Consider the following 23,874-nt stretch of genomic DNA (forward strand, 5'->3'; position numbering starts at 1 on the left):
TGGGCGTACCATCAAGCCCAGGGCCCTCAGCACATTCCACCTCAACCAGTGGCATCTGAGCGCAGGGCTCCGGAGGCCTCGTTGTCTCGCCCTCCCCCTTCTCCGGCAGGGGAAGATCGATCTAACCAGCAGGACCATGAGCTCCCTCCAGAATCAGAGGCGCTGGTACAGACGGAGCCCCCTGTGGACCTGCTCCTACCGGGGGGGTCTCCTCATCGTCCTCCCCCGATGAGGTAGTGGCGGGAACGTCATCCTCCAGCCCCCCCCCCCCACTCGACCTCAGGGCGCACCAGGACCTCCTCAGGCGTGTAGCGCAAAACTTGAACTTGCAGGCTGAGGAGGTCTCGGAAATCGAAGATCCTGTGGTGAGCATTCTCTCAGCGGATGTTCCCACCAGAGACGCCCTTCCCTTCATCAGGACTATTCAAGCCAATGCTAATACCATCTGGCAGTCACCGGCCTCCATCCCTCCTGCTGCACGTGGGGTGGAGCGCAAGTCTATGGCACCCTCCAAAGGGTATGAGTACCTGCATGTCCACCCAACCCCATGCTCCCTCGTCGTGCAGTCTGTGAACGAGAGGGAGCGCCACGGGCAGCAGGCCCCAGCACCGAAGTCCAAGGAGGCGAGGCGTATGGACCTGCTAAGCTGGAAGGTCTACTCAGCGGGCGCCCTCCAACTCAGAGTCTCTAACCAACAGGCACTCCTTAGCCGCTATGCCTATAACTCCTGGGTAGCAGCGGATAAGTTCAAGGAGTTGTTGCCTCAGGATGCGCATCAAGAATTCGCGGCAATTCTTGATGAAGGCAAGAAGGTCGCAAGAACTTCATTGCAGGCATCCTTGGACGCGGCAGACTTGGCCGCCAGAACTCTGGCTTTGGGGGTTACAATGCACCGCATCTCCTGGCTACAGGTTTCTGGCCTTCCTCCGGAGCACCAACGCACCATCCAGGACCTCTCGTTTGAAGGTCAGGGCCTGTTTTCAGAGAAGACTGACCCCAGGCTGAAAACCCTAAAAGACAATAGGGTCATCATGCGCTCACTAGGGATGCACATGCCCGGGACGCAGCGCAGACCCTTCCGGCCCCAACAGCAGCAGCAGCGCCGGCCCTATCCCCAGTACCGCCAGCGACAAGACTTTAGTAGGCACTGAAGCAGGAATGGCTGACGCAGACAATCGGGCAACCAAGGGGGACAGAATCAGGGCTCCTCTAAAGCCCCACCTGGCCCAAAACCTTCGTTTTGAAGGTGCGCCCGAGGACGCTGTACCAGTTTCCCCCACGGATCCGTCCCCCCCGTTTTCCAACCGCCTTTCGTTCTTCCTCCCGGTGTGGACCCAAATAACTTCCGACCGTTGGGTCTTACGCACGGTGCAAACGGGATACCGTCTGCAATTTATTTCGCACCCTCCCTCCCACCCCCCACCCTCGTCCCTCTTCAGGGACCCCTCTCACGAGCAATTCCTCCTTCAGGAAGTGCGGACGCTCCTCGACAAAGGAACCATAGAGGTGGTTCCGGAGAATGAGAAGGGCAAGGGGTTTTATTACCGCTACTTTCTGATCCCCAAGGCCAAGGGAGGCCTCAGACCCATCCTCGACCTGCAGGAACTCAACAAATATATGGTGAAGTTGAAGTTCCGCATGGTATCCCTGGGGACCATTATCTCATCTCTGGATCCTGGAGACTGGTACGTCGCCCTCGACATGCAGGACGCTTATTTTCATATAGCCATTTTCCCACAACACAGGCGCTTCCTTCGGTTCGTGATCGACCGCCACCATTATCAATTTGCGGTCCTCCCGTTTGGCCTCTCCCCGGCCCCGAGGGTATTCACGAAATGCATGGCTGTCGTTGTCGCCTATCTTCGACGCAGTCGCATACATGTATTCCCCTACCTCGACGACTGGCTGATTCGAGGCACATCAGAGTCGCAGGTCCTCAACCACGTCCGCAAGATCAGCAGACTCTTTGGAGATTTGGGCCTCATTATCAACGTGGGCAAGTCCACTCTGCTCCCCACGCAGAGGATAGAGTTCATCGGGGCCATTCTGGACTCCACCTTGGCCAGGGCCATTCTGCCACTGTCCAGGTTCCAGACGCTGTTGGCCATCATTCGGCGTCTACAGGTGGCTCCCTTGACCTCTATAAGGACATGCCTAACCCTCTTAGGCCACATGGCGGCCTGCACCTTTGTTACGTGTTATGCGCGGCTTCGCATGAGGCCCCTCCAGTCCCGGCTTATCAGCCAATACCGTCCGGCCAGGCATCTGCTGGACGTGGTTATCACCATCCCCCAGGAAGTATTGGATTCCCTCCGGTGGTGGCTAGACCAGTCCATAGTGTGTGCGGGGCTCCCGTTTCATCCACCCCAACCCTCGGTATCCCTAACAACGGATGCCTCAGACCTGGGTTGGGGGGCCCACCTTGGAACCATGAGGACTCAGGGCCAGTGGTCTCCTCAGGAAGTGGCTCTCCCCATCAACATACGGGAGTTGAGAGTGGTCCGCCTTGCTTGCCAAGCATTCTCCCATCAGCTTCAAGGTCGCTGTGTCTCGGTATTCACCGACAACATGACGACCATGTACTATATCAACAAGCAGGGCGGCACGAGATCGTCTCCCCTATGTCAGGAGGCAGTGTGGCTCTGGGACTTTTGTATAGCCCACTCCATTCACCTCATGGCTTCCTTTCTCCCCGGAGTATGGAACACGCTGGCAGACCGTCTGAGCAGATCCTTCCTTTCGCACGAATGGTCCCTTCTCCCGGACGTCGCCCTCTCACTCTTCCAGAGGTGGGGTTGTCCCCGGATGTACCTCTTCGCATCCAGAGGGAACAGGAAATGCCAGATGTTCTGCTCTTTTCAAGGCCGGGAACCAGGGTCGGTAGCGGATGCCTTCCTTATCCCATGGATGACGCACCTGTTCTATGCGTTCCCTCCATTCTCGCTTATCCACAAGGTCCTTCTGAAGGTGCGCAGGGACAGGGCCCGCTTGGTTATGATAGCTCCAGCGTGGCCCAGACAACATTGGTATCCGATGTTGCTGGACCTGTCTCTAGCCAACCCGGTCCCCCTGCCCCTTCACCTGGACCTGATCACCCAGGACCACGGCAGGCTCCGTCACCCGGACCTCCAGTTTCTACACCTCACGGCATGGCTCCTGAGTGGCTGACCAGGTCGGAACTACGGTGCTCTACCCCTGTACGTCAAGTACTACTGGGCAGCAGGAAACCTTCCACTAGAGCGACGTACTCGGCCAAGTGGAAGCGTTTCTCCTGTTGGTGCACGGAAAGGGGTTCCCTCCCTATGGAGGCTTCTATTGCCAGTATTCTCGATTACATCTGGTCCCTCAAGCAGCAGGGCCTGGCGATATCGTCCCTTCGGGTTCACCTGGCGGCTATCTCCACCTTTCATCCGGGTGGAGATGGCCGTTCGGTTTTCTCTCACCCTACGGTGACCAGATTCCTGAAAGGACTGGAACGTCTCTACCCCCAGGTTCGACCCCCTGCCCCTACCTGGGATCTCAACCTGGTTCTGGCTCGGCTCATGGGACCTCCATTTGAGCTGTTAGCGACTTGCTCCCTGCTCTATCTCTCCTGGAAGACTGCTTTCCTGATGGCCATCACCTCAGCCAGACGGGTGTCAGAACTTCGGGCCCTCACGGTAGATCCCCCATATACAGTCTTCCATAAAGACAAGGTGCAGCTGAGGCCACACCCGGCCTTTCTCCCCAAGGTGGTCTCAGCCTTTCATGTCAACCAGGAGATCTTTCTCCCCGTGTTCTTCCCAAAGCCCCATTCGTCCCGCAGGGAGCAACAACTCCACTCGCTTGATGTCCGCCGGGCACTCGCGTTTTATGTGGAGAGGACCAAACCGTTCCGCAAATCCCCCCAGCTCTTCGTGGCAGTAGCGGACCGAATCAAAGGACTACCCATTTCCCCACAGAAGATCTCCTCTTGGGTGACGTCCTGTATCAGGACCTGTTATGACTTGGCTCACACCCCTACGGGCCATGTGACTGCGCACTCCACCAGGGCGCAAGCATCATCGATGGCTTTCCTCGCCCGTGTGCCCATCCAGGAGATTTGTAGGGCATCCACACCTTCGCTTCCTATTATGCCCTGGTCCAGCAGTCCAGAGATGACGCGGCCTTCGGCTCTGCAGTGCTCCATGCCGCAACTTCTCACTCCGACCCCACCGCCTAGGTAAGGCTTGGGATTCACCTAACTGGAATGGATATGAGCAATCACTCGAAGAAGAAAAGACGGTTATTCACCTTTGTAACTGTTGTTCTTCGAGATGTGTTGCTCATATCCATTCCACACCCGCCCTCCTTCCCCACTGTCGGAGTAGCCGGCAAGAAGGAACTGAGGAGCGGGTGGGCCGGCAGGGGTATATATCGAGCGCCATGGCGGCGCCACTCTAGGGGGTGACCTGCCGGCCCACTGGAGTTGCTAGGGTAAAAAGTCTTCGGACGAACGTGCACGCGCGGCGCACACACTTAACTGGAATGGATATGAGCAACACATCTCGAAGAACAACAGTTACAAAGGTGAGTAACCATCTTTTGTGCATCACCTCAACAACAGAAGATGAGCGAGAGGATGAGGTCATCCTCAGTAAATAATGAGGATGTCTGTTCTCAAAGTTACATCATTCTGTGGCACCAGGATCACCTCTAACTGTGACTGAGCTGGGAACATCTACTTTTCACTCGGATGTGTATTTGTCTGATGCTGGAATAGCTCAGTATTGGCATTGCCTGTGTTTTCACATGGAAAAGTATGTCTGAGGACCCTATCTAAGGTACTTACATGGACCTAGCTCCATAATACCCGAGTGCCTCAGAATCTTTAATGTTTTTATCCTCACAACATCTCTGTGTGGCACAGCAGTGATATTTTCCCCATTTTATAAATGAAGTTTTTCAATGGAAAATTTTGAAATTACAATAAATATTTTCATTTTATGTGGAGTGTGAAAACAAAAACAAAAATTTGACTTCAAATTGCAACTAAACAAATTTTGATTCAGAATGGAAACTGGAAATCTGCTTTAAATTTTTTGGGGGAAGGTTTTTAATTGTTCAGGGTGGGAGAAAATGTGTTTCCTATGTCTGGTTGAAGAGAGTTGGGGGCTTGATGGAGTCACTGGGTAGCACCTTGCAGAACTAGGCCTTAAGAAGGGAGATCCACAAAAGATAGCTATTGGGGGAAAGTAACCGTATCTTATCATGACCCTTCAAGATCTATGAAAACTGAACAAGTGAAACTGGCATAATGCGACTCTATCCAGCCCTGCAAGGGCCGATAAGTGAGTAGTAGCACTTTGTGATGGACGATGTCATATATCTGTCTGTGTCTTGGTGCTCTGTAATAACTCCTTTAATACTCTCCTTAGTGCTTGACGGAATTGCTGAGTTCATAAGAATTTTTTTTATTTACTGTTTGGGAAATTCTAACAACCATTGACCTGTGGTTTCCAGTACTTAAAATGACCCAAACAATGCACGAGAGCATTTTAAAAAAGCAGAAAGAGACAGGCAGGGGAGCCTTTCCAGAAATGTGTCATAAAATCTATCCTATGAGCTCAGCAATTCCATCCAGCCGTTAAGAAGAGTAGCAGTGGAGTTTTCCAAAGCTTGATTTATAGCTATTCCTGGACACATCCAAATAGAAAACTAGTTTTGTGGCTGTTTAGTTTCAAGTCAAGGTGATCAAATAGCTAAAATTCTGCACACCTTCCATGAAAGAAAATGGATCTGATTCCGAATCCCTCAACTAATGTAACTCCATTGACTTCGATGAAGTCACTCCAGAATTATATCAGCGTGAAACAAAAATCATACCCAGTGAGATCTGCGTGGGTGTATGCTGGAGTGGTGAACACAGTGCCACAGCGGCAAAAAGTTACTGGCAAATTTAGGGCTTGTCAACAACAATTGATAGAAATTTTTTTGGGTGGCAAGCTGCGTTTCTGGAAGAACATGATTGATCATGAAAAGTAGTTCCCATGGAAAACCTTGATTTCTCCTCCCCTCTCCCTAGAAAATATCCAAGTTGATATCACTGTGCATCATAGGAGATGTAGTTTGGTTGCCTCATGTCCTTATTCCTCTCTGTGGGTGAGCCTCTCTGATTGGACTACATTTCCCATGATGCACCACAGCCAGGGCTTCCTATGAACTACCACATCTATCTCCAAGAAAAATCAACATTTTCCTGATTAGGAGTGGGGACCATTTGCAGCCAAATCTAGTTAAATTCTTTCCAGTCACATGTGAGTTCATAGAGCAATACCTGGCAGGCTAGAACTCTTGTTGTGTATTCTCCATGGATATTGGTAGAAAGTTTGCACAGGGAACAAGTGCAGTATATGTACTTGCATATGCAGATCCATAGTGTGTATACAATGTAGATCCATAGTGCTTATTTAAGAAGGGAATTTTTGCCCCTTGTTGGTAGTCTAAAGAGCCTGAGTCTTCATTATTTCAGTTTTATACCAGTACTGGGACACTGGCCTAGCAGTTGGAAGACCAGGGTTCAGGTCTCTCCTCTGCCACAGTCTTGTTGTGGGACCTTGGGCCAGTCACTAAGCCTCAGTTCCCCTATGTAGAATAGAGATAATAACACTGCCCTGCTTCACAGGGGTGTTGTGAGGATAAATACATTATCAGCATAAGTACCTAAGAGAGACTGATGGATTAAAAAACCGTCATATAACAGAGATATAAAAAACCAGTGCAATAGAATGGAGGGGTTTAAATTAACCTCTTGGTTGCAGTGGTTCAAGAAACAGGAGTCATCACCTTGAGCTTAGTGCAGTTCCCAGCTCTGCTACACACTTGTTGCATGATCTACAGTAAAGTCATTTAATCTCTCTTTGCCTCCACTCTCCATCTGCAAAACGGCAATACCACCCTTACTTTACCACTCAGGGGGGTCGTGTGTGTCTGAGTTCATTAATGTTGGTAAAGCCCATTCAGATCTGCAAATAAAAACCATGATGGGAATGGCAAGCGTTGGAATGCACAGTGGAAATTGCCCCTTAATCTATAATGGAGCTGAACGTGACTTTCCCAGCACGGCAGGATCATTCAGTTAAAAAACCCCAACACAACGCTTTATAACTCTTCCCTTTGACGCCATCCTGTACTGTGGAGACCACTCGGGTTCTGTGGCTCTTTGAATGTTTATAGGCCTGATTCACTTCCCTTCATACCTGTGAATCTCATTGGCTTTAACAGAGTTACTCCTGATTTATACCGACAGGAGAGAAGACTCAAACTTTATATGTTCTGCCATTTCCCTTTATTGCCTTCCCTGAACTGTGGCTAGCAGCACTCTGTGCAAACTGGGGACAGTGGTAGCGGCATTGTTGTTCAAACAGAGATAGGAGCCAGTAATGAAGTGACACTAAGGGACAGAACAACAGGCAAATGTTAAGAGCAGAGGCTCTTCACTTTTTTTCAGCCCACCTCCCAACAGCTAACTTCAGATAATGGACGGCTGCATTATACCGCTGCACAATGGACATATTCTCAGGCAAGGAAATTGTCTCATATATTTGTCAAGGAGGACTAAAATCACGTCTAGGTCGTATTTCCAAAATAATCTTCCAAAAAGACATCTCCTCTGATACCAAAACTGCCCCGTTAAATAGGGCCTATTTCCCCCTGTTAATGCATTCCTTCGACTTCTATCAAAGGTGTGTTCTCCATTGACAATGCTGTAGCTTTCACAATGGCTATGATTCTTCCTCCTTCCCTCCCCGCCAAGGGAAATAACATAATTAAGCATTTTTGTGGCATCAGGCATCGTATCGGGGCTATACTCTTGCATGAAAATAATAAACAGATTAGGAATATTGCCCAGAGGAGATTTATAGTATCATCTCCAACTAAGCTTTTTCAGAGCCAACCAAGCAACAATGGAAAAGGATTATCCCTGAAGAAGAACACCAGTTAAAAATGACACAATTAGTTGCTTCCAATCAGGTTATCCCCTCACAAAGCTGCCAACTGACGCAGTGTGGTCCAAGGAATAGGATACTGTTTAGATTATAAGCTCTTTGGAACCAGGAGGGTTTCTTACTGTGTGTTTTTTGTCGTGCCTAGAACAGTGAGGTCCTGATCTCAGTGGGGGTGTCTATGCACTACTGTAATATAAATAATTAATAATAGAGCCTCATGAATTTTGCAGAATGTTTTCAAGGCTTTTTATTTACTGGTATGGATTTTTTTTCCCTCCTCCAGTTGTGCTTGTACCCTTCTGGGTTTAATTCACTCCAGTGCAGAGGGTCCTATTCCCTCTTTAAGCACCATGGTAGAGGATTAAGAAAGATTAAAGTGGTGCATGGAGTCTTGTGCTGCAATATGGGAGTAGGAGGATTTAAGCTGTGTGACCGGGCTGTAGAGAGTTTTGTTCTTAAAACACTGTAATACATAAATAAATAAAATTAACTTGAAGCCACCGTGAGGGTTTATTTTAGTTTTGTTTGCTTCACTTGGGCTCCCTGTGAAATTTCTGTGCCACTCTGCAGACCTTGTTACCTCCAGGCTAAACTGTAAGAATGCATTCTCCTTAAGGCTACCTTTGAAGAGCACTTGGAAACTTTGGCCACACAGATGGCATGTTTTCCTGGCTACCTCCGAGACTGCCACTTTTCTGGCTGCTTGCAGTGCTCCTGCTGGATAGCCCCAGGGAAGAACTCTGGATGCCCTTTTTATCAATAGCTGTCTTCTGGTGAGATGAGGGGAGTTCATAACTTGCTGCCTTTCCTCCCCCTCCCAGGACAATCAGGGCATGGGCAGATCCAGCTGCTCCAGGGACGTGGGGCAGCCGAGTTTTTGTCTTTTGCTGAACCCTATTACTCTCCCCCTGCCAATTTTTCCCCACACAATCTTTGCAGCAGCAGCCTGGCTGGAACATTTGTCCTCCCACTCCTGCCTCTGGCCCTTTCACTGCAGGAGTAGGAGATGCCCGAGAGCAGTGATTCTCAACCTAGGCATCACATCGAAGTATCCTCTTGCCCTTCCCATGTTGTTAAATGGGAGCAGAGTTCTGGCTAGATCTTGGCTAGATGAGAAATGGATCCACAAATGGACTCAGCATGGAAAAGGGGGGTCCCAGTGCAGAACTCATGATCCTAGAGTGCATTGCACCTAAGAGAAAATCCTCCACGTGCCCTGTGCCTGGCTGTATCCAATTCTACCAAGATACAGGGGAACAGCGTGGGCCTCGTACACCGCTTAAACTCCCCTTAAACTCTGTGGGGGCTTAAGTGATACATAGGAATTGCCCTAGCCCCATGAACAGGGTAACATTTCTGCATTGCTGCGAAACTTTCATAAGAACCAAATTCACTGACCATTTCCTAAAACATTCTTCTGGCCTCTTTCTCTTCCCCCACCATGCTCCCAATTCCCTGCTCTCTCGTCTTGAAAGCAATTTCTTGATTGTTCTTTCCAACACAGAGTTATAAATTTAGTTTAAAAGAAAGAAAAAAAAATCTTTCTTCTCTCTTGTTTCTTGGCCTTCTCTCCTCTGAGTGCTGCTGTTTTCAGTCATTCAGCCTGATCTCTCTGTTTGTCCTTCAGCAGGGTTTCTAGTATGCTGACCAGAAGAAAAAAAATACACTTTTACTTGAAGTTACTCACTAACTTTTCCTTCCTGAGCTTCAGATGTTTTTCCTAATGGTGCAGGGAGCCTCCTGAAGTACAAGGTTTTGTGCATTCAGTTGCAGCTTTTTTCTTGGGGGGTTGAAAACCAGATTGACATCATAGAGAACTCCCTCCCCCGCCCAAGTAATTTTAAACCCAATTGTTTCCAAAGGTGACTTGATAATCTACTAGTAATATGGTGGGCTTTTAGCTAAGAAGGAATCTGTGCTACAAATTAGGGATAGAACCAGCCCCTTCCTCCTGAGCAAGGCTGCCACAAGTGGGTACACGATATATGGTAGAGCTAATGGACTCAATTCTATTCTTGCTGACATCAGTGCGAATCAGAAATAACCATGATTTGATGTCAATGGGCCAGCTTCTCTTCCACAATTTGTCTCCTTTGTGCTGCTTACAGCTCAGGTATTGGCTCCCTGAAAACTCCTCCAGCTCCTATGCCAGTCCCCCATTCAGCATGAATTCTGTGTAGGGAGGGTGTAGGAGAAGTGGCTAGACCATCGCTGCATTCCAGCATTTCCCAGTGGGTGAACAGGCCCTTACGCCAGAGGGCAATGGTCTTTAAGTTAGAGCAGCCCAACGAGGTCACACCAGGTCTGGGGTTGGAGATGGAGCTGCTCAGGTCAGAGGATCAGGCAATCATCAGGGCTAACCCACATCCTGCACTGGAGTATCTTGGTTCAGGAGAGATTGCTATTGCAAATTAGAGAGAGATTAGATCTCACTGTATTTATTTGTCAGTTTCCTCTTCCTTGCCTTTTTTCATAGTATCTTCAGATCTCTGTTCCACTCATTGCATAGTTTTAATCCTATTTTTCCTCTTTCTTTTTACAGATTCTAAACCAAGGCAACAGCAATGCTCCCTCAGTGTTTGAGTGGGTCTGATATTAAACCAAAAGAGGTTTCTGAAATCCCAGTTCTCTCAAAAGATGTAGATTTACAGGCCTGACCCTCTGTTGGTGTAAATTAGCATAGCTCCACTGACTACATTGGTTTGCTCCAGCTGAGAGGTTGGCCCTGTGTTTCTACTCTTTAGGTTTCATGAGATATTGGACCATCATCTGCCAGTGTTATAGGACTATATATTGACAGTACTGAACCTCAGGCCTGTGTACGATTATCCTCATCATCATCCATGGTTACACATGATACATATTTGAAGGGAAGAGGAAGAAGAAAAATGCTTTTGTAGTTGGTTCTTTTTAAGCAAAAGGACCGCTCTTTGATAGCAAGGGCTGAGGACATTAGGAGTAGTCTCACCAAGGAGAGGTTAGTGGATAGAGTGCAGGGGAGGATGTGAAAGGTACGCAATGCATATAATTTGTCCAATGGCTCTTAGTCCATAGTTATGAGCACATGTCCTGGCTGAGCTGTTTGTGTTCCCTGCAAGTACACTTTTTCTCTCTGATTTGTAACTCAGTAGGAGAAAATGGATCTTTGCTCTCCTTTAGTACCTTGGCTCCATGAGAAGGATAAGAGTCTACTACAGCTGCTTCATAATGAAGTTACTCCTTCAGAGTATGCAGTTAGAAACTTTGCTTTTAGTACTGATGGTCCCGCAGGTCAATCTTTGCTGATCACCCATGGGGAATGGGAGTTGGGAATCATTACTAGAGTTGTGTGAATAACCAGTTTGGCCACCAAACTGAACAATTTGGATGTATGAGGGAGGGAAAATTAATTTTGAGTCTACCTGATTTTATGAATTTAAGAGAGAACCAAAAATGAATGTAAATAAATAAATAAAAAATGGGTTGAATGAAATGTTTTCTTCAACCCTCAAAATAAATCTTGTTAAATTTTTGAGGGTTTTTTACAAATTAAAGTACAAAATGAAATGAAAAATCATTTGGAAAATGTCAAAACAAATTTATTTTTTATTTGGAGAGAGAGAGAGGGGTTGATTGAAACCATTTTGGCAAATTTGACATGAATTCACAAAATGTTGTAGTTAACTCAGCTCTGCACTTTTCAGCAAAAAAAAGTTGTATCTGAAAATGTTTCCCACATTCTACATGATGTTGCCATAGGCTGTGTTCCATGGAGATCAGTGAAGGTGCTTGAGATAGAGTCCCTTCCAACGCAATTAACATACATTTCTATGGAGATGGCTGTTGGAAGTCCGTATTTTGTGCAAGGGGCTGGGCTCTTCAGCTTGCTCCCTGCCTTGTCCACCAGATCCAGGATTGGTTACGCTTCCAGGCACTCTGCAGAACCTGCCATTTTTCCTCGGGGTTCTTGAGAAAAGAATGGACAGAGAGTTGATGATGGTTCCATTTTTTGAGTTAGAATCTTTCAGAATGAGGGACTGGGTCAAACACTTGGCTGGTGTTTCCTCTTGAGGATTTTATTTTTTACCATTGTATGATGCCTATGGTCTTCATAAATCACAATTAACTTCACTTACAAATGTGTATATGTGTGTCTCTGTGTATGGATTAATGGAGAGTGTGTGTAGATGTATGGATCCGGCTTCTGATCTCGGTTACACTTGAACATATCCAGGGTAATGATGATGAATTCAGTGCATTTACTCTGGATCTGCAGGGGTATTGCTGAGATCAGAGTTTGGCCCTGACTCATGCAGTACATCATATTATTGAAATTTTTCATTTCCTTCCTTCCTTCTTTCCTTCCTATTTGTCAAGTACATTGCCATTTGGGCCCTAGTGCTGCACTAGAATTTTTATCATAGACCCTTGTTCCCAAACAGATTCCCATTGTGAGATGACCGGGGTCATAAGGTGTTCCTGAGCACTGATGGATTGAGAAGGTGCAGAGGCTGATAAACCCTCTTACAAAACACTTGTAAGAATGAAGCTATGCATATATATTTAGAAATCTATGTAGGTTTCACCATCTTGCTCAAAATGGAATTGGATAATAATATCTGGCTGTGCAATACAGTTAATGAAAAGTACCTGAAGTGAAAGTTACCAGATGTAAAAGTTGAATTTTTAATGTGTGCTTTCCTTTTCCAGTAAGGTTTTAAACCCTTATTCTCATTTTAAACAATCTGATATATTTAATAAATGTCAAGATGAAATGCTTTTGCAGAGATCAAAAAGACTGAGGGTTTTATTGTACTACTCTTGCAGCACTGATAGCCTGTACTGAACTTTCATGCTAAGGTTCAATAGGTTTATTTGATCAAATATGGTGAACTATCAAAGATATTGGGCTCTAGCTAAAGGACACTTCAGATTGAGCTGTCTCCCTAGTGTGTGCTAGGACTCTTGAATCTGTGCTTTGATATTTGCTTGTGTCCCTACTATTTTGAAATGGGATTTTTTTTTTTACATGAGGATTATTGTATGCGTAGAAGTGTCTTCCATGCCCCAGCTGGGCATGTGCTAATACAAGCCACCACTGATCACTGGAGGACTAGGGCTAACATTAGTAAGATGTCCCAGCTCATCTCAGCAACATATTACTGTGTTTGCCCCCTCCTCTCCTCCAAAAAAAACCAAACACACAGACAACTCACAGCTTTACATAAAAAAAAGATTTTTTAAGGTTGCAAAGTCAAATACTGAATAGTTAGGAAATGCCAGAAGCATGTTTGCTCATGCAACCTATAAGTCAGCTTCCTTATGCATTGATACTGTGTTTTTTTGCCATAATCACATATTTTTACCCCACAGGAACTTTATGCTGTCTGGTTTTAAACACACACACACACACACACACACACACACACACACACACACACACACACACACACACACACACACACACACACACACACACACACACACACACACACACGTATATGAATAGGGAACACTAACTTGCAGATCTTTAGCTTTGGGAGCCTTCAGAAAACATGTGTTGAGCAAATTATTTATCCACTACTCCAGTCGCTGTAGATGACCAAGATCCAGAATAATGGTTAAACTGTCTGTGCTGATAATTTCAGAGCAGGTGAGAGAAAGCCAGACATGCATCTCATAAATTAACCACTGCTCAGTTTGCCCTGATTAAACCTCAATCTAGTGGTTTTGGGGGAAAGGTTTGCAACCTACAATAACTGGTTAAAAAACTCTTAGCTGATAGATCGAGTCAGAACATTAGTGTTTGTTTTGCTAGCACTGCTGTCAGAGGGAAAGAGGCGCATGTGAAGAAGAAAGGAGTGCTAGCCCACAGATCTAAATATTTGAACTGTGCTTTGGACTTCATGCTAGAATACCCTGAATAAAGCTGTTCTCGTGTGGCATGCTGTGCAGATGGATTGACAGCAATTCTTAATTAGTGCTGCTTGGATACATCTTCAAGAAAGCATTGACGAAAAGAACCCTATCAGTGGACGTCATCGGTGGCCTGGAAGGTCCATCTTGAGGGATGGAAAGGTACTTTGGTCTCTGAGACCATTCAGCCTTTGCCTTCTCCACTCTATGTTGGTTTCTCCACTTCTGCCAACATACAGTACTGTATTTGCATAGCATGGCGCTATATGCTCACAGTGCAAGTTGAAGTGTGCACAGGAGGAAGGGGCAATTGACACATGCTGTCCAAGGAAAGCCATGGGTCAGCATAGACAGAGGAATCCATAATAGAAGAGGCTAGCCCACCATACTAGTAGGAAGAGACAACAGTACCTATTTAGCACAGCACAGTGAAATTGGGGACTGGGCTTATTGCTGAGAAAGGAGCAAGGATGTCACGGCATCTCTGCTGGGGTACATTCCAGGTTTATCTGGCCTCAAAAGAGCTTTAGTAAATCTGGCTATTTTTCAAGCCTAAGCATCACCCCAGGGATGATGAAACTGAAAGTAGGGAAGAGGGTCAAGCCAACCAGCTGCTGTAACTCATTGATACTGGGCCAGCCTGTGATGTGCTGCTGATTAAAAGATTTTGATGACAGGAGATCAGAATGCAATGGGAAGTTGTGGTCCATAGGAGATCAGCCAAGGATGCCAGTCATCCCAGGCTGGTCAGCTGGCTGTAACACAAACCCTTTCTGTCAATGCCAATCACTGGGAAGTGCCCATCTTAATGGAAAATGTGGCTCTTTGTGTCCTTTATCAGCAAACAACACCGTGTCACTGTCACTATCACATCCAGCAAGAGGAAACCAGGAGCATCACAGATCAGAACCACAGACTGGGACCTGACCATCTCCCACTGAATTCAGTAGGAGCCTTCCCATTAGCTTGGCTTGGGCCATCTGGTCACTAAACAATTAAAATATCCACTAATTTGGGTACTAAATTTTGAGGCACCTGGAGTCTGATTTTTTTTTTTTGAGGGGCTGAGCACCTGGAGCTCTTACTAACTTCAGCTGGTGGTTCTGGCACTAAAATCAGCATCCTGAGATAATGGTACACAGGGTTAATGGGTGCTTTTGAAAATGGTGGATTCCAGTTATCAGAGCTAGGCCTGAGCTGCAAAGTTTATCTCCATATGTGAACTGCTCTGAAGTTCAGAGAGCTTTGGATCAGGGGCTGTGGTTTGGGCCCCAGCAGAGGTCAAGCCACCTGAAACGTTCAGGTTCAGTTTCTAACTGGAAGCTCTTCGGGGCTTGAATTGGCGAGGTGGGGAAGAAGGGAGATTGATTCAGGCCCATCTCTGGTATTTCTAGAACTAGTATAGACAATGTATACTTGCTGCTGTGAAGCTCTGCTAAGGCCTCATCTGGCCTACAGTGAACTGCAGCATTTCTCAAAGTTTAAATTTCAGTTCAAGAGGTGGGAATTTCCTGCTCAGCCCTGGGCAGCATTGGAGAGGTATAAAGTACCAGTATCAAAGAGTTTGATGCATGGAAGGAGACGGAGCTAGATGAGGCAGAGGACCTGTTGCTCTCCGGTGAAGAAGCTGCTTTCTGTAGCTGCTCAGGGACCATGGTCAGCTGCATCTTGCAACTGGTCAATTGTGCCTCATTCCAATCCAAGGGTGGGGTCAATACTGCACCAGGCATAGAGAGTGACTCCATTGGTGCTTGAAAAGGATGTTGCTGAGATGGAAACAAGGGAGAAGTGTGAGTAACTAGTGATGCTCAACATTGTGTGGGAACGTGAAGGATATGTGGTACCTCAATGGGTCATCAGGGGTAATGAATGACTCATGAAGACTGAGCAGTGAGTGGCATTTATTTTCTTGTGGAGAAGAAATCACAGAATTTCAAGAAATCAGACTAGAATGAGTGAAAGGAATTGTAGTGTTTGCCAAACTAGCCTTGTAAGGTTGCACTGCAGAATAATCAAGCTGTAATTAAAGGCAGCACCGAGGACTTTGCTTGAGAATGCAGGGCTTTTTTGTTGTTTGTTGTTAGACACCAAAAGAGGCACAATAGGGAACTTTTTTTATGGAACATTTTTCATTGGAATTGAAATGTCATGGGAAAGGGAAAATTTCTTGTTTTGAAATAAAAATTGAAGAAATTTTGAAATTGTCAAAACATCTCATTTTGACATTTTTCTGAATTAAAAAAATCCATTTTTCAGGTAGAAACAATTTTGTTTCGGAATGTAAAGTATAGTTTTGATATTTTTTAAACTTTTTTTTTTACTATCAAAATGATAGACCAGGCCAGGTAACAGTGCTGACAGTATTAGCTGTCCCTTTCCATGTGTTCCCAGGTACTTGCAGACAAATCAAGGTAGCCTCGAATATTGGATGCCGGGTGTATATGAATGAAGGAGTGTCTAGTCTCTATCCCTCCCCTCTGGGTCTCCAATGTAGAACTAGACATACTTTAGCCAATTTAAGGGCTTGAGAAGAAGGATGCCCTACACTAGGACAAATGCCAGGTGACATTTTCTGACTGAAACTTTCTTCTGGCAACACGAAACTGTTTTGCAATTCCTGTCATATTGTTAGTTTTGGAAAAACAAACAAATTTTGAAAAATGAAGCATTTTGTTTTGACGTTTTTGAAACAAAATATTTTGATTTTTAACTTCAAAACAACATTTTGTTTCAAAATTTCCCTTAATTTTATTTAAAAAGAACTCCAAATAAGAAAATTCAGAACTCTTTGAAATTTTCATTTCGATTCTGAGCTTTTTATTCTGGGTCAAACAAAATATTTTATTCTACCTAAAATGTGTGTTTCTTTTTGATTTGCCAATTTTTATTTTTTTTTTGCCTTTATCTATTTATTTGTGGTTTGACCCAATTTTTTCCCACCAGATTTTTCAGAATGGTCAGTGAACTGAAAATTTGGTTATTCACACAGTTCTGACTAGGACACCAGTGTTCAGTTCCCAGCTTTGCCACAAATTCCTTGTCTGATAGCAAATCACTTAATCTCTCCATGACTCCATCTCCCCTTCTGTAAAATGGGGATATTAATGCCCATTTCTCCCACTCTTTCCTTCTATTGTTTAGACAGACTGTAAGCTCTTTGGAGCAGGAACTCGCTCTTATTCTGTGTTTGTACAGAACCTAGCACAATGGGCCCTTGATCTCAATTGGCACTACTGTGATACAACTAAATGGTCATGTGAAGTTGATGGGAGTCTTTCCATTGACTTCAGTGGGTTTTGAATCAGGTCCTGTGTTGGTGAGGGGGAAAAGCAAAAGGGAACTTTGAGTCAGTTGCATTGGGAGCATCAGAAGGAAGCTGCATTCTAATTGGAGATTTATTCATTTTTTAGAGGGAGGCAATGTTGCTTAACTTATTAAGCAAACTGAAGTTAAAAACCTAACCATAGCTGGGCAGAAGACTCTCTTCTCCTATTTGCCTTCTTCTCCCCTCCTCCCCGCTTTGAATTTGTGTTCAGTTCCTACCAACACAAGGCCATCAATTTCACTGCACTCCCTTGGCTCCAGACACTATGTAATATGCCCGCCTCTAACTGTAGACATGGGCTGACAATGCCTGGTTATTTCTTTCATTATTTGGTGGCAGAGCGAGCGATTTAGGGGGTATTGTTTAAATGCACAATGCAATTAGCCACTTTTAAAGTCATTTATTAGTTTTTGTAAAGAGAGGCAAGGGAAAAACACAGACAAACACCCTTTGTGGAGTGTTGGCACGAGCTCTATGCACCATTTAAGCTCTCAAAATAGGACCTATGTGGAACATAGGCACTTGTGCTGGACCTCTGTACAGGGAAGAATTTCACCCTATGAGAATGGCCCTGTGTAGTGGGCTGAGATACACCGCAATGGGGAAGTGTGCACTGGAGAAATACAATATCAAAGTGGCAGAGAATTAATATAGAAGATTGTGTGTGGATCCATCCATGTTATGCATGTGTAATTTTATTAGTGTGTCCACAGTCTTTCCTACCTCTCAGTGTGTTGTTGCATTGTGTGTGCAACTAATTTGCAAATATACTGACCCTTCACTTTCAATTATGTCATCTGCAAGTTTGAGTCTTGAACCTTCTGCACCAAAGCATGGACCTTTACGTCTTGAGTTTAAGGAGGAACTCCACCAGCTGGCACTAATAGTTGATTGTTATCTAGTGTGTGGCCATTAAAAGGGGACATGACACACATATTACTCTTCAGGGAGGGAACCTGATAAACTAATTTGTGAGGGAGCTAGCACATTCCTGGGAGCTATTAGCTAGCAATTATGATGTCCCTTGATGTATTTTGTCCGTGTTAACAAACTGAATGTGAGTTGAGAGGAAGAAATGGTATTAACACTCTGTGTTAATATGTTACAGAAGTAAGAACTTTTTCTTCCTTGAAGTGGCATGTGCATGTGGAGACATAATACTGCAATCTCCAACTGTGAGAGGTAGCTGAAAAGAGCCATGGCAAGGCATTTTCTTATAAAAGACTCTCTCCTTTTTACCTTTGAGCTACAAAATTAGAAACTTGGCTGCAGGGCTGGCTTTAAGCCAATTCACCCGATGCCCCGGAATCAGGCCCCCCGCCAAAGAGGGCCCCACACCCGTGCCTAAGGGGGCCCCACTCCAGGGGTCTTTGGTGGCATTTCAGCAGCGGGGGCTCCTTCGGTGCCTCAGAAAACTCAGAGCGGACGCCTTGCCACCGAGTATACTAATTGGGCCTCGTGGGTCATAAAGCCGGCCCCGCTTGGCTGACAAGTAGATTTTAAGTCTCTGGCTTCACCACCTCTCATGTTTGGCATGGCCGTCCCCTTGCAAACAAGCGGGAATGATTTTAATGACATTATCTGCTAGTGAGAATAACATCTCCAGCTTCATGCTTGGCCTTTGTTTTCCAGAAGCTGTGTTGCCGGAAGATGAAACTGACCTTTTACCTCGACACAGAGCTCACGGCCTCCGTAACCAGGAAGAATTGGCCATGTGGAGACACCGTGCCACCTTGCAAATATGTGGAGAGGATGCATACAGTGGGAAAAGAGACATAAGAGAAGGTCACAGTGCTGTGTTTGAGGTTATGAGATGGACTCTTTGTTATTCCAGCAGGATTAGGCCTATGCTCATACGACAGAGAAGGACCACTGAGGGAGTTTCTAGCTCTAAAAAGAGGAGGCCTGCAAAGCTCTCCCCCCTAAAAGCAGACTTCAGTCTTGTTAGTTGTTTCATGACATAGCTCCCTACACAGTGGAACACATTAAAACAAAAGTCGAGCTATGGGTCTTTCATGACCGGGACTGGTAAGAACCTTCACCTTGCATGTTATGCAAAAGAGCACAGAAACCCAGCAACTCTGTGCTGAATCAGAGGGAAAAGCATCACTCGCTGAATCACCAATCCAACTTCCCTGAAGCACCTGCCAGTTGCCCAGCCATGTACTGAATAAGCATAGGCCTGCTTAGCTTGTGAGAAGCACACCTCAAAGTGGTAAGTCCGTTGGCTTTACATTCAAATGAGATTTATATTTTTCCAATGTAAAACTATGACAAGGGAGATTGCTTTAAGAAAAAAAATAATGGTTGTTTATCTAATAAATGTTCGTACAGCGCTTTGAAGATTTAAAGTCCAATATAAGTACTCAGTATTGTTATTTATGCTTGGTGTGTCCTGCAGGTGTTCAGTTGAACCAACTCTTGCAATGAATTCTACGCGTCCCCTTTAAACTCCTGAAGTTTGCTTTGAACTAATAACATGTTTTAAAAGCCCTTTAATGGGGGCTAATTAGATTGTGTATGGGGACATCAGTTGAATGCCCAATGTTGAATAAGATCACATAGTCAGATATGGTGAAATGTTTGGGGGTTATCTGCTCTCTGACCTTAAAATTGAACACTGATTGAATTATAATGATTCAGGGATGCTAAGGAGAGGTCTGACTTAACATGAGTGTGGAGAGGATTAGGAAGATAATTCTGCTCTTACACAAGTTTAGGCGGTGACTCTGCTGATTTCCTCAGAGTTACCACTCCTAATTCTCACTGGGATGAGTGAAAGCAGAATCCGGCCCATATGGCCACTCCTTTTAGCTACTGAAGGAACAATCCTAGAGCCTGAATCTACATTGTCTTACATCTTGCATAGTGGTAAGAGAAAGGGTTGTTTCAGTAAGATATTTTAATGAAAAGAGGATGGCATCCCAGTCTTTGTGACATAATGTATTGCTGCATTGACTTCTTATTTATTATTTGCAAAGTGAAAACAAGGAGTCCAATCACAAAACATATATATGGTATAAAAATTGCAAATGAAAATCCCCCTCCGTTGTCCGACCCATATGATTCCCCATTCATTCATTGCATCACAGGGGTGTATTTGTATAAAGAATCTTATTTTATAGCCTTTGTGTAATCAGAAACATAATTGCTTTGATGCTTTCTTTATCTTTCTTCTGGTATATGACAGACAAACATCTTTGCACATGCACATGAGTTCTAATATAAGTTCAGATCTATCATCCTGAGTGCAGGAGTGTCAAAATAAAACAAAATAATATATAGTTCTTCCAGGCAGCTCTTCCTCTAGGGAGCTTATCGGTGTTGTCAGTTCTTACGTGCTGAAATCCACAAACTGCACACTGTATATTCACCTTTCTTGGGATTATCAGGAAGCAGATATTCAATAGCTGGTGTAAGTTACTGTTGTGATTGTCAGAACAAAGTAATATATTGTCAGTTCTCATTTGCTGCTGTTTTCCTGAAATTTAAAGGCAAAATCTGCAATGTGCTGAGAAACTTCTATAAGGCGCTAACAAAACACAATTCCCACTGACGCGCTGGGCTTGCATCAGTGGTGAATATGGCCTATTGTCTTCAGGCTCCCTTAGTAAATGAGTCCTGAAAATGCATTACAAAAAAGATACAGAACTCTTCTAATGTCTGTGTGTAAAACTGGCAAATTGAAACTATAACATTTAAAACTACTGAACTGTTTCTTCTTACAAACTTGGCTTAATATTTAAGTTCTAGTTTGAACATGAGATTTTAAAAAATGCCAAGTTTGAGGTTTCCAGTTTCAACTCCTTTTCATTAGGATCCAATCCTGCACCATTCAAGTCAGTTAACAAGAATTCCATTGTGCAGCATCATGGCCTTACATTATTGATTATAGGGCTGAGACTCAATTGTGTAAATCTATGTACTGTAGATCCACTGAGATACATGGAATTATGTTGTATGTGGTGTTGCTGTAGCTGGGTTGGTCCCAGGATATCAGAGACACAAAGTGGGTGAGGTAATATCTTTTATTGGTCCAACTTCTGTTGGTGAGAGAGACAAGCTTTTGAGTTTACAAGGACCTGAAGAAGAATCTCAGATCCCTATGATATTTGTCTAACCTGTTTTTTAAAAACCTCCAGTGACTGGATGTCCCTTAGTAACCTATTCCAGTAGTCAACTATCTTTATAATTCGATTTTTCCCCCCTAATATCTAACCTCAATCTTCCTTGCTGTAGATTAAGACCATTATTTCTTGTCCAACCTTCAGTGGACACGGGCAACAATTGGTCACTGTCCTCTTTATAACAGCACTTAACATATCTGAAGACTGTTATCAAGTCTCCCCTCAATCATCTTCTTGTCTCAAGACTAAACATGGCCATTTTTTAAGCCTTTTCTGATAGGTCAGATTTTCAAAGTCTTTTCTCATTTTTGTTGCTCTCCTCTGGTCCCTTCAATTTATCTGCATCTTTCCTAAAGTTATGGTGCCAAAACTGGAGATAATATTCCAGTCGAGGCTTCACTAATGCTGTGTAGATTGGGACAGTTACTTCCTGTCCGACAAGCCCGAAATGTGGCTTAATGTGCCTAGGTTTAGGCACTCACGTTTTGAACAGAAGTGGCCCTGGTCAAAATGGGTGTATATTTGTTTATGTACTTCTACTCCACTGATTTATTTCATGGTAAGTAGAGGAACTATAGAATGAAAATGATTTGAAGAAGGAGACTGTTAAGGAAAGATCTGAAAGAATAGGGGAGCTGGAAGATGGAAGGGTGAAAATGGAAGATGCTGACTGATGCCAGTAATTTCTTCGTGACAGTTACTTATTCATAAACATGAAGGGATAAGTACTCAAGGGAAAAAAGGATTAAATTATAAACAATTCAGGCAAAAGAGAAAGTTGCCTTGCAGTAACTGAGGTTCTTCGAGATGTGTGTCCCTGTGGGTGCTCCACTCTAGGTGATGGTGCGTCCCGGCGCTGTCGATCGGAGATTTTCAGTAGCAGTGCCTGGTTGGGGCGCACGCACCCAGATGGTATCTCCCGTCTAGTTGGAATCTTCTTGAGTGCGTGCGCCCCACACTCTCCTCAGTTCCTTCTCTACCATGGAGCATCATACTAGTACTCCAAAATAGAGGGGAGGAGGGCAGGTAGTGGAGCACCCACAGGGATACACATCTCGAAGAACCTCAGTTATTGCAAGGTGAGTAACTTTCTCTTCTTCTTCGAGTGCTGTCCCTGTGGGTGCTCCACTCTAGGTGAATGTGTAGCAGTACCCATTATGGTTGGTGGGACTTTGGAGATGTGGCAGGGAGTACTGAAGATAGTACTGTATGGCCTACTATTGCATCTGCCGTGGTGTCTTGCATGAGAGCATAGTGTTTTGCAAACGTGTGTTCAGATGACCATGTAGCCGCCTTGCAGATATCAGGAATGGGAACGTTGTGTAAGAAGGCAATGGATGCCGACATGGCTCGAGTGGAATGAGTTCTAATGTTGTCAGGGGGTTGAAGATTCTTCGCACAGTAACAGGATCTGATGCACTCAGAGATCCACTTGGATAGACGTTGTTTAGAGATAGCCGTGCCCTTTGATCTTTCGGCAATGGAAACGAAGAGTCGTGGAGACTTTTGTGAAATGGTTTAGTCCGTTCTAAATAAAAGGCAATTGCTCTCCTCACTTCGAGAGTATGCAGGGTTGCGTCCTGCGGAGTTTTGTGAGGTTTGGGATAGAAAGTGGGTAAGTGTATAGGTTGGTTGAGGTGGAAGGCCGACACCACCTTAGGAAGAAATTTAGGATGTGGTCTCAAAGTGACTTTATCTTTGGAGAAGATTGTGTAGGGAGGGTCGGCCATTTCACTCATTTCACCAGCTCTCCCTGCTGATGTCATGGCAACTAGGAAAGCCACCTTCATGGACATATGGAGGTAGCCAATGGCTCAAATGGAGGTTTCACGAGGGCGTGAAGAATGAGGTGAAGATTCCATGCGGGCACTGTTGGATGAATCTCAGGGTAGAGATTTTGCAGGCCAGAGATAAAGCGTTTAATGGTGGGGTGTGTAAAGAGTGAGTACCCATCCAATAGTTCATGCAAGGTGGTAAGCGCCGCCAGGTGCACTTTGATGGAGCTGAGCGAGAGTCCGTCCTGTTTTAGTTTCAGGAGGTAGTCTAGAATGTTAGGGAGGGTCACATTATTGGGCGCTAAATGTTTATGCGAGCACCAAAGAGCGAAACGTCTCCACTTCTGAAGGTAGGTTTTACAAGTGGAGTCTCTCCTACTGTGCAAGAGGACATATTGGACCTGCTCGGAACAGGCTAGTTCATGGGTTTGGAACCATGAAGGAACCAGGCTGTGAGGTGGAGCTTTTGGAGCTGGGGGTGAAGGACTTGTCCTTTGTCCTGGTAAAGGAGGTCTGGTCTGTTGGGGAGAGCCCATGGGTGACAGGAGGACATGCGGAGAAGGTAGGGGTACCACGTCTGTCTTGGCGAAGCCGGGGCAATAAGGATGACCTGGGCCTTGTCGTCCACGATCTTCTGAAGAACCTTGTGTAGTAGAGGGATAGGTGGGAAGGCGTAGACGTGGTAGTTGTCCCATGGGATGAGGAATGCATCCCCTAAGGATGCAGTCCCGAGTCCCGCCCTGGAGCAAAACAGGGGGCATTTTCGGTTTCGGGTCGTGGCGAAG

The 23,874-nt window shown here is 45.3% G+C and overlaps 1 protein-coding gene across 1 annotated transcript in view; it reads left to right on the top strand.

Moving 5' to 3' along the window:
• The first annotated feature begins 208 nt into the window (after window positions 1–208).
• The window catches only part of LOC127044675 (uncharacterized), a 112,841-nt gene continuing 89,175 nt past the window's right edge, over window positions 209–23,874 (top strand). Inside the window, exons 1-2 of the mRNA XM_050939751.1 lie at window positions 209–306; window positions 1,567–2,152. Of these exons, the coding sequence (XP_050795708.1) occupies window positions 1,618–2,152 (535 nt within the window). The 5' untranslated portion in view covers window positions 209–306; window positions 1,567–1,617. The remainder of the gene's footprint in view (window positions 307–1,566; window positions 2,153–23,874) is intronic.

The sequence above is a fragment of the Gopherus flavomarginatus genome, chromosome 2, assembly GCF_025201925.1.
Source record: "Gopherus flavomarginatus isolate rGopFla2 chromosome 2, rGopFla2.mat.asm, whole genome shotgun sequence".
NCBI classification, from domain to species: domain Eukaryota; kingdom Metazoa; phylum Chordata; order Testudines; family Testudinidae; genus Gopherus; species Gopherus flavomarginatus.